General features: G+C 40.3%; 1 protein-coding gene across 4 annotated transcripts in view; it reads right to left on the minus strand.

Moving 5' to 3' along the window:
• APBA2 (amyloid beta precursor protein binding family A member 2) overlaps nt 1-16,824 on the minus strand; it is a 373,381-nt gene that overhangs the window by 2,389 nt on the left and 354,168 nt on the right. For all 4 annotated transcript variants that reach the window (XM_043987875.1, XM_043987872.1, XM_043987873.1 and 1 more), the window contains one exon: nt 5,563-5,703. In XM_043987875.1, coding sequence (XP_043843810.1) covers nt 5,563-5,703 — 141 coding nt within the window. The remainder of the gene's footprint in view (nt 1-5,562; nt 5,704-16,824) is intronic.

Genomic DNA, 16,824 nt, shown 5'->3' on the forward strand with positions numbered 1-16,824 from the left:
GAAATGTGTTTGTTTGATTTGATGAAAAGGGAAACAAAAAGGTGTTTTCAAGAACAAGATCTCTCTAGGTGCTTGCTCAGGAAAGGAGACACAAGTCCCAACATACCTCTCTGTGTTTCCCTACTCCAACCAGCAAACAATGGGCTTGCTTATTTTTGGAATTAACTACTCAAAGAGAAAGTAATTATGCTCTAGTAAATCTTAACCTAGTAAGCAAATTGATATATTGAGAACAGAAAATAGTATAGAAGGAACAGGTTATTTTCATCTCCTGGGTTGCCACTTTATTCTTAAAGAAAAGTTTTCTCATGATATATAAAAAAGAACCATCAAACAGGAATGGGGGGTTGATATTTGATATTCACAAGGTGTGTCTCAACCCCCTACTTTCATCCTTGTTACTGGAGGCTCTCCTCCCAGCTATGATATTCTACAAACTCATCCTTACCTTCACTGAGCCCCACCTACCCTCTCCCCAAACCTTAGGCCTTCACAGAGTTTTGTGTGCCCCAGTTTCTGTAGTGAACAAATTCTTCTAGTCCTTAACTTTTTTTTTTTTTGGTAACCCTCTCCAAAGGTAACCAAGCCATTCATTACCTCCCTAGTACTTTGAGCCAGTATGAATGAGCAAGCAGCTCATTTCTTTATCCCCAGTGACATTTCAAATCAACTTTTTTGCCTCCTTTCATACTTCTCACTTTGCTCTCCCAAGCTCCAGGTCATCTCTCACTTTCTTCAACATGATCCAGTTTTCTTCATGGCACTTTTCCTTGACATACTGGTGACCCTTATATGATATCATATGAATAACAGTTTCTCCATATCTATCTCCTTGTCCTCAACTCCAAAAACCTCCAACATCTTACCATTTGAAGTGCCCACCATCAAGGCCACATCTTATCACCTCATCATGCAGGACTGCTCTATTGTGAAGATTTCAAACTCAGATTTGTCACCTACACCCTCATTTCTATTCCTCTTGGTCCTGATCCCAGGTTCTTCCTCCTACTGTGTCTTCACTTCTTCATTATTGACCTACCTAGAACCATATGATCAGTCAATAGATGAACTTAGCTCCTACTTTGCTTTTCCACATATTTGACTCTTCAACCTGTACTCTTGATTGTACCTCCCCGTCATCCCATGTTCCTAATCTCTGGACTCTCTCCACTAACATTATTTTTTTTTAACAGAATCTCAGCATTAGAAGGAAACATCTAGTTCAACCCATAGCAGAGCAAGAATCCTTCTATAACATATGTAACAAACAGTTATCTAGGTTTACTCCAGTGAAGGGGAAACCCACTATACCTCCCAAGATATTCCTTTACATTTTTTGAGAGCCCTATTTGTTAGGGTGATTTTCCAGGCATCACCCCTAAATCTGTCTCTTACAGATAATTTTTCTTTCCCTAAACTATTTTGTGCTTTTCTTTATGAGTCTTATCCATTTAACTATATTACAAAAAATAAGATAGTATGTGGTTACTTATCCTCCCTAGTAATTATAAGTACTACAAGGAAAAGAATTTTCTTATTCATAATTTGTATATCTCTGGTACAATATAAATGTGTTGAACAAAATGAAATTAAAAGAGAATTTTTTTTTTTGCGGGGCAATGGGGGCTAAGTGACTTGCCCAGGGTCACACAGCTAGTAAGTGTCAAGTGTCTGAGGTCGGATTTGAACTCAGGTACTCTTGAATCCAGGGCCAATGCTTTATCCACTTTGCCACCTAGCCATCCCAAAAGAGAAATTTTACATGTGATATCTATCAATAATAAAAACCAGGATTTTTGCTTAGAAAAAAAAATGTTTATTTGATTGGTTATTTATGTAATTAATTACAGGTGTTCAATTACCACCTTTTTTTTTCAAGGTCACTTCACTAATAGCATTTCTAATATTAGCTATGATTTCCATTTTTAACAGAAATTATTTGCAATACAACAGTCATACATTCTCTTGTTCATTGTCTACTGATAACAAAAAAAGAATAAATTACAGATAATGGGGATCCCTTTGTAATCACAAAGATGTCAACTCTAAACAATTCTGTAGTTGTCATGTCTACATACAAGTCATCCTGTTGTAGACCAGGAAATTCATCCATCATACTGTTGAGATTATTGTTTTATGTATCATGAAAAGTGTAGGGAGATTAAAGGGAGGATTAGAAAAGAATGGAACACATTTAGGGGAGTAAAAGATGTTTAGGAATTCCCAGATGAAGCAATATACTGGGGATAAAGTGGAGCAGACTCATGTGGACTCTCTGGAATTGAAATTAAAAACTCAAAAGTGATCTAACCACATCACACCTTAATTAGGAAAAAAAAAAAACCCAGGAAAAATAAATTCTAAGTTGATTGGCTGCTGAGACAGCAATGACTTTTTTTTTTTACACAGAAGAGAATTCTACCCCTCTTAAGATGGTTGAAGAGAGAAGCAACAGCACAGATGTATCTGTTTGAGAAGGAGCAGAGCAGTCTAGAAGTAATTGCTCCTTCCCATAACTTCTGCTTTTAACTGCTCTGGAATTACTCAAAAAACAGTTTCTGGATAACATAGTAGTTAAATAGCTTTCAGAAGAAATTGATTTATTTACTACATAAAGCAGAAGAGAGAAAGAATTCAGTGGAAAACCCACATTGGCAATTAGCAATGTTGAAGGACAGCATTTAAATGCATGCAAGGCCAAATTCAAACCACCTGGCATTTCCCCTGTTTAAGTATAGGGAACATAGGATTCAGTTTGGAAGACTAGTTAGTGTCAAGGTGAGGCACTTATCAAGCTAGTACTGTAGCTCACTCTCAAATTCCTCTCTCACACCCAGCCAAAAGACCCAAAAGAACACAGCAGCTTAGCATTCTAGGTTACTTCCAAGACTATAGATAAGGAAAAGGCTATCCTACAAGGTTCCGATGGCAGTAAGAAGGGATGTGTGTATCATAGCCATCCCTATTCCTGCAATAACTCTTCTGGGAAATGGTCCCTTTCCATTCTGGGGAATAGGCCTTTGATTTAGGAAATGCCTGATTTTTAAAAATTTCAGGAGCTCTCTTTGATCCCAACCCAGAGAAACACTGTCAAACATATACTTGGTGGACTGCAAGATCAACAGTCTCAATATGAGTAAACAGTGTGACATGGCAACTAAAAAAACCAATTCAATTCTTAGGCTGCATTATAAGAGGTATAAGTCTAGAACAAGGGGGGAAATTAGCTTGCTCTTTACTTCTCTGATTAGGCCATATTTGGAATAGTGTTTTCAGTATTGGGCAGCTTGGTTTTAAGAAGGCATTGACAAGCTGGAATGTGTCAAAAGGAAACCATTCAACTTAGTTAAGGGTCCTGGGACTGTAAAACAAGAATCAATGAAAGGAACATGGAATATTTAACCCAGAGAAGACAAGATAATATAATCACAATCTTTAAGGATCTGAAGGATTATAACATGGATTATTTTGCTTAGTGTTAGATGGCTATTGGTCAGGGATACTGTAGAAGGAATCCTTCTTAGTCACACATTGAATTACTGGCCTCCAAAGGTGCTTCCTTCTCTCTCTGAAATTCTGGGACTAGTTCAATGAGCAATAAAATTAGGTCATAAACCCTACATAGTCCATTCCCATTTCCTAAGCAGTCTTGGGTCATTCCATAGGCTCATTAATTTTCTTCACCTCCATATTCTCAATAAGGAGAATATTGTGTGTGTGTGTGTGTGTGTATACACACATACATGTATTTTTAAGCTTCTTGCAGCTCAAAAAATATTTTATTGGGAAATGTAAATGTTAAAACTAAAAATACATAATTACAAAAGTATATAATACCCTATACTTTTATATATTTTATCAGCCTTAATATTTGAAGATGTTATTGATCTATCATCAAAAGGACACTGAGCTATTTTTTCAGAATCTGTGATTGACTTTGCTAAGCTGCCCAACCCCTCTTCTCTCCCTTCCCCCTTGTGACTAATGACACATATGCAAGATGGCTGGCCAGGATAAGCATATAGCTTACGGCCTTGAACTTGATTTTTTCTCTAACTGGATTGAAGCCAAAGCATTGGTCCTTTGTACATCAAGCTAGAGAAACTGATTTAACCACTTTTGACAGATATATGAACAAATAAATCACAGTTAGCAAAAGATATTTTTTTCAAATTGGCACACTGCAATAAGGAATATTTTGATAGGATCATCTTTGATTTTACCTTCTCCATAAGCTCAATAATCTTTTTTCCTTGTACATTCATTCACCCACAGGGCCCATCAAAACCTCAAGTCCTGTTTATCAGTCACTAATTTTTAAACATGTTTAGGAATGATGAAAAATAGAGACAGACACTTTAATCTCCTCACCCATCCCCAGTCAAGCCTGAGAAACCCCACAAGATGAAAGGATTATAAAACCCATCAGTCTGCGTTCTCACCTCTTTGAATATCAATTCATCTCAGGACTAAAAACTCTGAAACATTTTTCATTGCTCCCAGTCCTATGCTACTCAATTGATTTTTTTCATCTCTGTGAGGTTGATCACTCCAAAGGGGGCTGACATGTCAACAATTCCACTTAGGAAAATCACATTGTTTCCTTTTTGAAACCATTTGTAAAAGGAGGCTTCATGACATCTTACCCTTGCTCTCCTTCCTTCCTTGAAATGATGCTTCCAGCAAATGCCAACAACCCTTCCTCCCCTCTCATCCCAGAGGTACCTGAGTATTTCAATGGAATGCAAAGGCAATAAGAAATGCTACCTATCAAGAGCTCTAATGCTATATCCCAGCAGCTGAGTCAGAAGGCAGAATGGAAAGGGGAAGGAGGGTAAGTCTGCAAGTAGAAAATGATCCAGATGTCCACAGCAAGGGGCAAGTAAGATGAATTTGGGCTTTGTGCCAGCCTGCAGGCTGAACAGAATGACTCAAATCATACCTAAGCCCACCTTCTTCCTAGGAACTAAGGCTTGCCCAGGTGGTTTAGAGTTGTGAAAGGCCTGTTTGTTACCTCCCAATGAAGGACTCCGAGATCCTGCTTGAGTCTAAATCAGATTCTTAAAATATTTAAGTAGCAGCTCCATCCTTTGCAACAGCATGCATAGTACAGGCCTTTGGTCCCTTACATCAATAGAAATAACATTTTCACCAATCAAATGAAATAAAGATATAATGCAATAGCCTAGTTGGTATTATAATTCTGCAATCCCATGGTAAATTCACTCATTATCTGTGAGAAACTACTAATACTCCTCAGTCTGATTGAAACTATACTGCCTTCTAAGTAGTACAAGCTCAGCTTAGGTGCAAAGAGGAAAACTCCCAACAGAAAGAAGCAAATTGACTTCTTGGCACTGATAGTCTCAGAGTTGATATATTAAGTGAAACTCATCTTGGGAAAGGCAAATCTCTTCTGGAAAAGACTCAGGGATCCATAGAAATTCATAGGGACAACATTACACATTATGAACGGAAACCATTCACTAGACAACACTAATGTAAAGTTCATTGGTTGTGAATGAGACTTTGAAATCAGGAGAAAATAATGGACACTCTTACCTCTCCTACTGAATTAGACAGAGCTTGAACTATCTTCTCATGAGCTGTGGCCACGACACTTTGCCCATTGATTTCAATAATACGATGTCCAACTCTGACTCCTCCTCGTTCTGCTATTCCCCCTCTCATGAGGCTGCAAATCTAACCAGAGGGAGTAATGATTAATATGACTCGCAAGTACCATGCCAAGAGAATGATTTTTGAGGAACATGGGGTCCTGGATGCTACACATAAGTCAACATAGGTAAAGAGATCAGAGACACAATGGGAAAAATTAATGAATTAATGATAACTTGAATAAAGAGACCCCCCTAAAAAAAATCAATACCTTCAATTCAATTCTACAAACATTTATTATACACCTATTATGTGTAGTATCCCTTGCCTAAATGTTCCATTTCAATTTGTGTTCTGAGATTGACTAGATTGTTACTCACCAGTAAGTTACTGTCATTCGTGTACATAGATCATTCTAGATAAGCAAAATACTTGGTTACAAGCATCAAATAGAAAGTTACTGCCTTAGCAGCCACAACAGAAGCCATAATTAGTAATTCTGTACCTCCAACATGTGGAATGAAAATTTCTCTCCATTCCATTCAGTGGGGTGAGAGTCTGCCAAAACCAATCAATGCTAGGGAAGGAATCACTGCATGAGGAAGCAGGACAGGATTGAGCTGGAAGAAAATGCTCACCTAGGGTGCAAAAAGGGGGTGGGATAGAGCATTCTATCTGTTACTTTCTTAGTGTAACCGATTCTTGCTAAGTAGATGCTAAGCTTGATGCTATTCTTCCCTCTTAAAAAGAAAAAAAGTCCAAAAAGTAGAGAGTCAGATAAACTCTTTTCCACTGAGGTATCAATGACTGTTAAGGCCTATGGTGTGACTCTCCTAAGAGTTGTTATCTTAAATGGTCCTAGAGGCTAGTAGTTCTCCAGGCAATCCTAGTTGCCCCACCCTATCCCAAGGGTCCAGAACACCTCAGAAACAACCAAAGGATTTCCCCTTTGGGTCTTATTGCCATTTTTCTTCATTAGGGATGCTCCAGGAATTTCTGTTTGAGAAATGCTAATCAAAACAATTCCAAGGCTTTACCTCACACCCATCAAAGAAACCAAAAGATGAAAATAACCAATATTAAAAGGGGCATGGGGGGGGTTACAACAATGCATTGTTGCTGTAGTTCTGAAGTGGTACAACCAATTTGGAATTATAACTAAAAAGCTGTGAAACTCTATGAGTACTTTGACCCAATGATACCACAAGCAAGCCTAAAACTCAAAGAGGTTAGAGGGAAAATGTCCATATATACTAAAATCTTTATAGCAGCATTTTTTGTGCGTGTCAGCAAAGAACATGAAACAAAGTGGATGCCTATAATTGACTGAACAAGTTATGGTAATAGTAGTATTTCACCATAAGAAATAACAAATATGAGGAAACAGAGAAATTAGGAAAACTTGTATGAACTGATGTGAAGCAAAGTAAGCAGAATCAGGAGAAAAATGTGTATGATGGTGACAATACTATGAAGGAAAACAAAATGAATGGACTTCAAACTTCTAATCAATGTGAAGACCAATCATGACTTTGGAGGCTACAGTGGCATGCCTACCATGTCTTGGCAGAGAGGTGCAGAATGAGGCATATGTTTTCAGATGTGTCCAATACGTTGGTTTGTTTTGCTTGATTATAATTATTTACTACAAAGTGTCGACCTAGGGGGTTGGGGGAAGTCATTGGGAAGTAGCAATGTTATAAAAAAAGAACATTAATGAAACATTAAAAATTTATTTTTAACTAGGAAAGTCTGTTAAATGTTATTCTCTTTTAACATATTCCATGAGATTATTTCAGGATGAGCCATTAGTCCAATTTGGTTGGAACAAAAGAGTATATGAAGGGTAGAAAAGTAGGTTGGAGATTGATGATTGTCAAGAGCCTTACACTAAATATGGGTTTGCCTTTTTTTTTACTTCCACCACTCTGCAAAAAAAAAAAAAAAAAAAAAAAAAAAAAAAAGAGAATGTTGCACTTATAGGAGTCAGAGGCCCTGAGTTCAGATTCTGACTCTACCTCTTGCTGTCCCTGTGACCTTGACCAAGTCATTCCTCTCAGCCACAATTTTGTCATCTATAAAATGAGGGGATTGTATTGTTTTGTGGTTTTTTTGAGGGGATTGTATTAAATGACCTCTAAAAGGTCTCCTCCACTTGTATAATACTATGATTTACTCATCAAATTATTACACTTGAAGGGAAGGATCTTCATCGATTATCTCATCAGGCATCCTTGATTCACATACCATCCTAAGGTGAGAAACTGAACTAATGATTCCAGAGAAGAAGACAGAGGAAATGTGAAAGCTGTCTTCAGTTATTCAAATGGCTGCAATAGAGAAAAGAAGTAGACTTGTTCTATGTTGTTGTAAAGGGTAGAATTAGGCCCCAGCATCTGTAGAATTCTACTAAAGTAACACATTTCAGAAAGGACATGGACAAGCAGGAATGTATACAGTAGTCAATGGCTTGAGAACACCTGAAATCATGCAATATGAGGTTAGGAAATATTGAACCTGGAGAAAGGAAGACTCAAGTTGGGGTCTGGGGAAGGGATAGAAGTTGTCTTCAGTTATTGGAAGGACTATCATACATAACAAGACAGCATTACCCAGTAGATAGGGTTCAGGATTGAAGTCAAGAAGACCTGGGTTCACTTTCTGCACCTGATCCTTCTTAGCTGTATGACCATCAAGCTGGAACCTGGGGTAGACATCCCATGTTGACTCTACCTCCCCTTACCAGCCAGGGCCTAAGGCAGAACTGCTTTTGCTTTTTTCAGCCTTGCTGAAGCTAGCAACTTTCCTCTATCTCCTTTCCGAAACTCTGTGATTGAGTCACAGGCTGACTAGGTTGTGACTCCTCTTCCCTGTTATCCCTCCTCAATTTCTCATCCCTATTCTTCGCAGGTCTTTTTCCCTCCAAAGTCCAAAACCTCTTTTCTTTCTACAACAAATGTTCTTTTGTCTTACACCTCATCCTCTTGTACTCTTGACTTCCCCTAGAAAACACTATATCCCTGATGACCCTCCCCAATACTGGATATCACTATCAGTCAGCATCATTCCCCACTTTGAGGATCTCTCCATTCAGTATCAATTGCCTTAGCCTCTGTCCTAAAAGTGAGGACTTCGATATACATGATGATTTCCCCTCTAGCCTCCCATTTATCAACCTCCACAATTCCCGTGATCTGCACCTTCACTCCCCCTTCCTCAGCTAGACACCATCACCTGTAAGTGCTCTACTTCCCTGAGATCTAGTACTCTGAAATTCCTCTCTCAGACCACAACCTCCTCTCTTCATGTCAGTCTCCATCTCAGTCCTTCTTAACTGATTTTTTGCACTGTTAAAATCTCCAACCACGCCATTTATCCATTTCATCACTTCTACTGAGCAATTGCTACAAGGCAATGATTTTATTATTTGCTAATTCACTGCACCTCATTTCCCTCCATGGTTGTTCAAAACCTCCTGTTTCCCTCTAAAACCACCTATAGGAGCCCTATTTCCTTTCCCTTCAGCAGAAAACCTTTTCTCCTACTTTGCCAAGAAAATAAAGGCCATAATGACGAAACCGGCCTTCTGTCTTTACTCTGTTCATGGCCCTTCATCTCCTCCTACCTGTGTGCTCTGGCTCTGGCTGGTCCCCCATGCTTCAAATGCTCTCCTTTCTTACACCTCAGAGTCCACTCACACCCCATCTTCTGCATGAAGCCTTTCATGATACCCAACTGCTAATGCCTTCCCCTTCCCAAACTAATTTGGATTTATTTTTTTCTGTATATGTATACTTATTAACTATATATTTTTGCTGCACACACTTTTATATGTACTGTATTTATCTTCCCTATTAGAATGTAAGGAGGGATTGTTTTATTCTTTCTACTTTTATTCTTAGTACTTAGCACAATACCTAGCATATATTAGGCATCCTTAGCACAGTGCCTGGCACAGAAATGTTTACTGATTTAAAAAATAATTGTTGGTTAATTAGTTAAAAATAAAGACCACCCATTGTGAGCTTTTTGTTCTAATCTCTAAGCAAGAGGTAGCCCTTCTTTCCAATGCCAAGCTCTTTACTTGGGCCCTTGATCCCATCCCCTCCCATATTGCCCTGTCCATGACTTTGTCCCATCAGTCAACCACTTTTTCTCTCTAATCTTCATTCTTTCCTTAATTACCAGCTCCTTCCCAGCTACCTACACATATGGCAAGATCAGTTTCATCTGTAAAAACCCTCCTCTTACCTCTATTGCCACCAAAACTATTGTCTTCTCTCTTTCTCTGCTCCTTTTCACAGCTAGAGTCAAAGAAGAAGCTTTCTACAATCACTGCTTCCACTTCCTCACTTGGCACTTACTTTCTCAACCCCTTGCAATCTGACTTCTGACCCCACCACTGAAACTCTCACCCCACTGTCACCAGTGGTTCTTTCTTAATCCTCATTCTTCTTCTTCTTCTTCTTTTTTTTTTTTTTTAGTGAGGCAATTGGGGTTAAGTGACTTGCCGAGGGTCACACAGCCAGTAAGTGTTAAGTGTCTGAGGCCGGATCTGAACTCAGGTACTCCTGACTCCAGGGCCAGTGCTCTATCCACTGCGCCACCTAGCTGCCCCGATCCTCATTCTTCTTGACACCACTGCAGCATTTGACATGGTTGATCATATCATCTCCTTTATATTTGTTCTTGTTTCTGCTCCTGTCTCACTGCTCCTCCTCAGTATCCTTTGCAGGATCATCTCCTGAAACTTCTTCCCTTGTCTCTCTTCTCCTTTCTCCCTCTTTCATCATCTCCCATGGGTTCAACTATCATCTCTAAACCAGTGACTCCCAAATCTACAAATGCAGCCTTCATTCTTCTCCTGGGTTTCACTTCAGCATCTTCAACTGACTGCCAGATATCTCTACCTGGATCTCCCATGGGCATCTCAATTTGAGCAGATCCAAAAGAGGGCTTATCTTTTCCACTAAACCACTGGCTCCATTGTTTCCTTGTCCTAGTATTGCTCTTGCCTTACTAAATCCCAGCCCTGAGTTGCCATACTTCTCTGTTTACACATGAATGCCTCTGAGCACTGCTGGAGGAATTCACCCAACTGTACTGCAATGACCTCCACCTTCCAATTGCCTATTCGTGCTGAGGACATTCTCGTCCCTCTAGCCTCCTGGGTGACCTAGTACAACCTCTGCATCATTTGTGGCTCCCCCTTTTCCCTCAGTCTCTCCATCCACTGAGTGGCCAAGTCTTCTCTATTCTTCCACACCTCTCCCGTCTGTCCCTTTTTCTCTAGCACAGTCCACAATCTAGTTCAAGCCCTTATTACCTTTTCATCTACATTATCATAACAGACTCCTAAATCTCCCTTCAATCCACCTTTCCCCTAGTTGCCAAGTTGATGATCCTAAAATACAGGTCTGATCATGATACTCCCCACTAAAGAATCAGGAATATCTCCCTACTGCCTTAAAAGTAAAATACAAACTTCTTCATTGGGCATTTAAAGTCCTTCCCAACCTGGTTCCAGCCTACTTTTCCAGACATCTACTTTATAACTCTCACATACATGCTCTGTGTTCCAGCCCAAATGACCCACTTGCATGTTCCATGTACACATCTAAGTCACTGCATCATTTGTGGCTCTTCCTTTCCCCTCAGTCTCTCCAGAAAATGACTCTGTGTTTTCTTTGTGTATATATAACAAGGGTTTTCCAAGGAATTTGTAAATTATTCACTGGACTAGAACAGTAACCAAGGAGTGTTTTGCTTTTAAAGATCACAGAGGGCTCAATGGGTTTCTCAGCAAGAACCTGTCCCCCTTAACACTCAGTGAACAAACATCTTCAATTCAGCTTCAGTTATTTTGAAACAATCGGAGGAGTTCATTCACTGTGTGCTCCTAGCAAGGAATATGTTTCCTCAGCAAAGGGCCAGTGGGCACATTCAGCTCCAGTTCAATGAATCAGTTTGGGTTCCCCTGATTATCCCTGCTGCATAAACTTTTTCTTTACTTCTCCATGTACATATTGTCCCCAGAGCAGAATCTAGGCTCCTGGAGGGCAGGAACAATTGGATTTTTGTTTTTTGGTGAGGCAATGTGGGTTCAGTGACTTGCCTAGGGTCACACAGCTAGTGAGTGTTAAGTGTCTGAGGCCGGATTTGAACTCAGGTCCTCCGGACTTCAGGTCCGGTGCTCTATCCACTGCGCCACCTAGCTGCCCTTAATAAAGATTTTAAGTTAAAATCATGTGACCTCTTTAAGCTTCAGACAACTCTAAGACTACATAGTAAGTTATAGAAAGCATTATAATCTGTGTGTGATAAAGGGAATTCCCGTGCAGATGAAATCCCAGCTTCTTGATATCTTGACTATTGACTGTTGACCAAACTTGTTTTACTTGACTACTGAGGGCTGAAGTAGGAACAGTGGGAAGAAGATGAAAAGAAGCAATTTCCTCAATATAAGAGGAAACTTCCTAACAATGAATGATTTCCTAATATAAAATGAGCTGCCTCAGGTGGTTAGAGACCTTCAAGTAATGGCTAAGTGCCATCTGGGATCTTGTAGGGAGGATTCCTGTTCAAGTCTGCATTGGATTGGATATGCCTTGGGATGTCTCCCAATTGTGAGTCTAAGATGCGGAACCACTATGGTAGAATGGAGAGAACAATGACTCTACAATCAGAAGTCCTGGGCTCAAACTCTACCTCTTACACATGACTGCTTCTATGACCTCCGGGAAATCACTTAACCACCCTGACCTCAGTTTCTCCATAAATTAAATGAAAGTATCAGACTAGATTTACTCTGGGGATCCTTCCAGTCCAAGATCTAGGATGCTATACTCCAGAGATATTGCAGAGCACAGGTAGTAGCAGCCTATCCTTCCTCTGTCTCTATCTTAGACTCATTAATTAGGTCTCTTCCAAAGCTGGCAGAACTCTCTGAAGGGCATGAGTACAATTTGAGCCTAATAACTGTTAGCCATTCCTGAAAAGGCAAAGCAAATAAACCTAGGGGAAAAGAGACAATATTGATACAGAGAATATGTCTCCTTCCCAGAGTTCTCTAGCACTTTGGTCCCTGAAGCTGACATTCTTCTAGTGCCAAGAAATCCTTTTGAAAGTTCCTAGACTTGGGGCCAAGTGGCACAGTGGATACAGCACTGGGCCTCAGGACACATCTTCCTGAGTTCAAATCCGGCCTCAGACACTATTTGTGTGACCCTGGGCAAGTCATGTAACTCTGTTTGCCTTCATTTCCTCATTTGTAAAATAAGCTGGAGAAGGAAATGGCAAACCACTTCAGTATTCTTGTCAAGGAAACCCCAAATGGGATCAGGAAGAGTCAGACATGACTGAACAACAACAACAAACTTGGGGCTCCATATCAGAAGTCAAGATCAGCCCCTTTCTGAACGAGAGTCTCCATGGCAGCTGTTCTTTGAAGAAGGAACTTTTGTCAAAATAAAGGCAATCACTGATCTCAATCATCTTTTTCCCCCCCAGAAATACAGCAAAACCATAATGGACTTGGGCTTTTATGAGTCTGAACAGAAACAACAACAATGAAAAAAATCTTTGCAGGAAGCATTTTTTTAAAAAATCCATTTCTTAAAGACTAAGATTTAATTACCAAGGATAATTCCCAGCCATCTTTTCCAGGCCTAGAGGCTGATTGTTAGGTAGGGGATTGGGGAGAGGTGGAGAGACAATTTGGAAAGTCATTAGAAATTTCATGCAGAGCCAGGTAACTGAAAGAAGCTGCTATCCCCTCTTTTTAAAGGGCCTAGCCTCAGCATTCTCTTTCAGATTTAGAAATAAGGTATTTTAGAGTAGAAAAGGACCTGAGAAATCACCATGCTTTCTTTGAATCCCCAGGGCCTAGTACAGTGCCTGACATGGTTATCAATAATCAGGCACCTTCATGGGATTTCATTGGCCTTGAACTAGTGCAGGCCATTGAACCCCTTGAACTAGTGCAGGCTGCTACTCATTTATAACTTCTATCCTCATGCATGCTGTAAATTGGAGTAGAGTGACGCTGTAACTGGCCCTGCTGGTGAATAGGCCCCCTCTTTTTATATGTGTGTATATATATATATATATATATATACACACACACACACACACACACACACACACACACACACACACATATATATATTGGATGGGAGTGCAGTATCACTGAGCAAAAATTTAGAAGACTGAAGTTCTAGGGCAAGTCTAACATTTACTAGATATGTGGCCTTGCTAAAGTAATGTAAACTCAGCATCTATAAAATGGGTCTCACACTATCTATACTACTTATCTCAAAGGGTTTTTGTTATGGAGTAGGACTATTGAAGTTTGACCTGGCCAGCTAACTTGGGTCTTCTCCTTGAGACACACCTTGAAGCAGGAGAGGAGCAGCTAGGTGGTGCAGTGGATAAAGCACTGGCCTTGGATTCAGGAGGACCTGAGTTCAAATCCAGCCTCAGACACTTGACACTTACTAGCTGTGTGACCCTGGGCAAGTCACTTCATTGCCCTGGAAAAAAAAAAGGAAAAGAAGCAGGACAGATAGGCCCATTGGGCATGGCTGCTGCCTTTGTGGCTTGAGGGGGACAGAGATGGCTAGAGAGATGAGAGCTGCCTCTTACCCAACTTCTCCCAACTACCATCAGTGGGGGACAGTCCTCCTTTTAGTCAGATGATCACCCCATCTGACCACCATTGGTCCTCTATAAAAGTATTTGCCTGTCTCCTACTCAAGGAGATAGTTATATCAGAGTACCACAGCTCTGTGCCATGATATCTCCCCTTGGAACTTCTCTCAAGGTTTTCCTTTCTCTAGCACCCAAATAAAATATTATTTTATTCTAGTTGGATTTGTGTGCAAGAGGGTATAACTCTTTAAAGAGGAATGCCTAAGAAACCCCTACTCCAAACCCCCCACCAATTTCCCCCATAACTGTTTTCATTAGAATGTAAGGTGTCTTATAATCACTAAAGCAGTATGTGAATATGTTTTGTTGTCTCCTTTATAAGATGTGTGACAACCTCTCTGTAAACAACAATCAATGTGGAATCTGTCTCCCATTCAGCTCTGGCTCTTTCAGATCCCCATTTTTTTTTTCATATCCTGCAGCAAATGAAAGAGATTGGTTGGCAGCCTCTCTGCCTGAATGTGCGACATACCATGGGGCTTAGGTTCTTGCAGAACAGGCTAAGTGGAAGAAGCTTAAGGTCCTGCACCTATATCTCACCTCTTAGGAGAGACAAGTGCCTGAGCAGGGGAATTCCCAGGGAGCATAGGAGAAGCCAACTTGCTTACTGTGGGAACTATTTCCCAAGAATGGACTTGTCTCCAGAGAAGCAGTATACATGTCTAAGAGGGTTAGTTCTTTAGTATTAAAATAAAGGAGATTAGAAACATCAAAGCCTGCACATAAAGAAGAATGAAATAGGCAATTAGCATTGGAAAGAGTAAAAGGAGTTAATCCAGATATGTGCAATTCATTTGTCAAAGAGAAGAGACTAACAGGTATAATTCCACGGGGTTTTTTAGCTTCCTTCCCTTCAATCCCCAGCCTGGAGATTGTCGTCCTTTTAAACAATAACAATAATGATAATAAGAATAAATTTACATTTATCTTACTTTAAGTTTTGCAAAGCACTTTATATATATTATTTCATTTTATCTTCACCCTGTAAGGTAGGTGGCATTATGAGCTTCATTTTACAGATGAGGGAATGGAGGTAGAGATGAGATAACTTGCTCAAGTTCACTCACCTGATAAGAGTAGTAAAAATCCAACACTCAATTCATCCCCTGTACCTCCAAGCTGCTTCAATCTTATCCATTTTTCAACCTAGTGATGAACATTTATTCTATGCCATGTCTGTGGGAGGCACTACAGACACAAATACAAAGAATGAAACAGGGTGCAGCTAGGTGGTACAGTGGATAAAGCAATGAACCTGGATTCAGGAGGACCTGAGTTCAAATATGACCTCAGACACTTGATACTTACTAGCTGTGTGACCCTGGGCAAGTCACTAAACCCTCCTTGTCCAACAAACAAACAAACAAAAAGAATGAAACAATCCCTTCTCTCAGGGAGTTCACATTGACTCTCCCATCCTAGGAATTCTGACAACTTTTCTAAGCTAAACTCAATCATCATTGGCCAGGGGAGTTGACAGCGCCAATGAATGGTATCAAGAAGACAGAACTAGAAGCAATGCAGTAGAAGTTGCCAGGGGGCAGATTTTGGCTTGATATAAGGAAATCTCCCTGACATTTGGAAAGTGGAATGGCTGGCCAGAGGAAGTCCTGGGTTCCCTATCATTTGACTTCTGAAAGGAAAAGCTGTTTGACTCCTGTTATGCATATGGTAGAAAGAATCCTCAGCCAAGGGACAGGCTTAGTGGCCTCAGAGAACCACTTCAACTTGTAGGGCATCCGGATCTGATAAAGAACGTTACCAAAGATGACCAAGGGATTGAGGTTTCTGTGCTGAAATCTCTTTCAGAAAGGATCCATGTTTCAATGGAAAGAAAAGCAATTATAATCCTTCCAGAGGGCTTGGAAGGGAAGGAAGACAAGAAAGGGTGAGCCTGCCCCTCCCCTCCCTGCCCCTCCCCCCTCCTCAAGCTGCTTCATTCCAGAGAGCAGGCAACATATGGAGGCCCCTGGGAGAGCAGAGGGGTTATTAATCTCCCAGTGATATCTGAAGACAAAGGAAGAGCTGAGTGATGGGGGAGGGGAGATGTACTCCAGATAGAAATCTCCTGGCAATCACAGCCACATGATGTATGTATCGCAAGCTTGTCCTCATATGGATAACAAGATATAAAGGATATAATCTGACTTTTGAGGCCCTGAGTCAAAATAAAGAGATTATAATGTTAAACATTCAATGAACTATATTTAACAGCATTCAAAACACACGCAGAACTTTAGAGGCCCTTTCATATAATGAGCTCTTTGTATTCTCACAACTACCCTGTGAGGCTGATACTCAGCCCTATTCCATGAATGAAGAAAAAAATATATGCATGACCTTTGACCCAGTGTTGTCCCTGATTAGTCTGGACTCTGAGGAGATCGAATTAAAATCAAAATGTTTATGGCAGTGTTATGGGCTCAGAGCACCCCAGAAGTTTTCAGGTGCACATTAAGGAAACTTCTCCTAGAGAAACTAAACCAAAGGACTGGC

The sequence above is a fragment of the Dromiciops gliroides genome, chromosome 2 (assembly GCF_019393635.1).
Source record: "Dromiciops gliroides isolate mDroGli1 chromosome 2, mDroGli1.pri, whole genome shotgun sequence".
NCBI classification, from domain to species: Eukaryota; Metazoa; Chordata; class Mammalia; order Microbiotheria; family Microbiotheriidae; genus Dromiciops; species Dromiciops gliroides.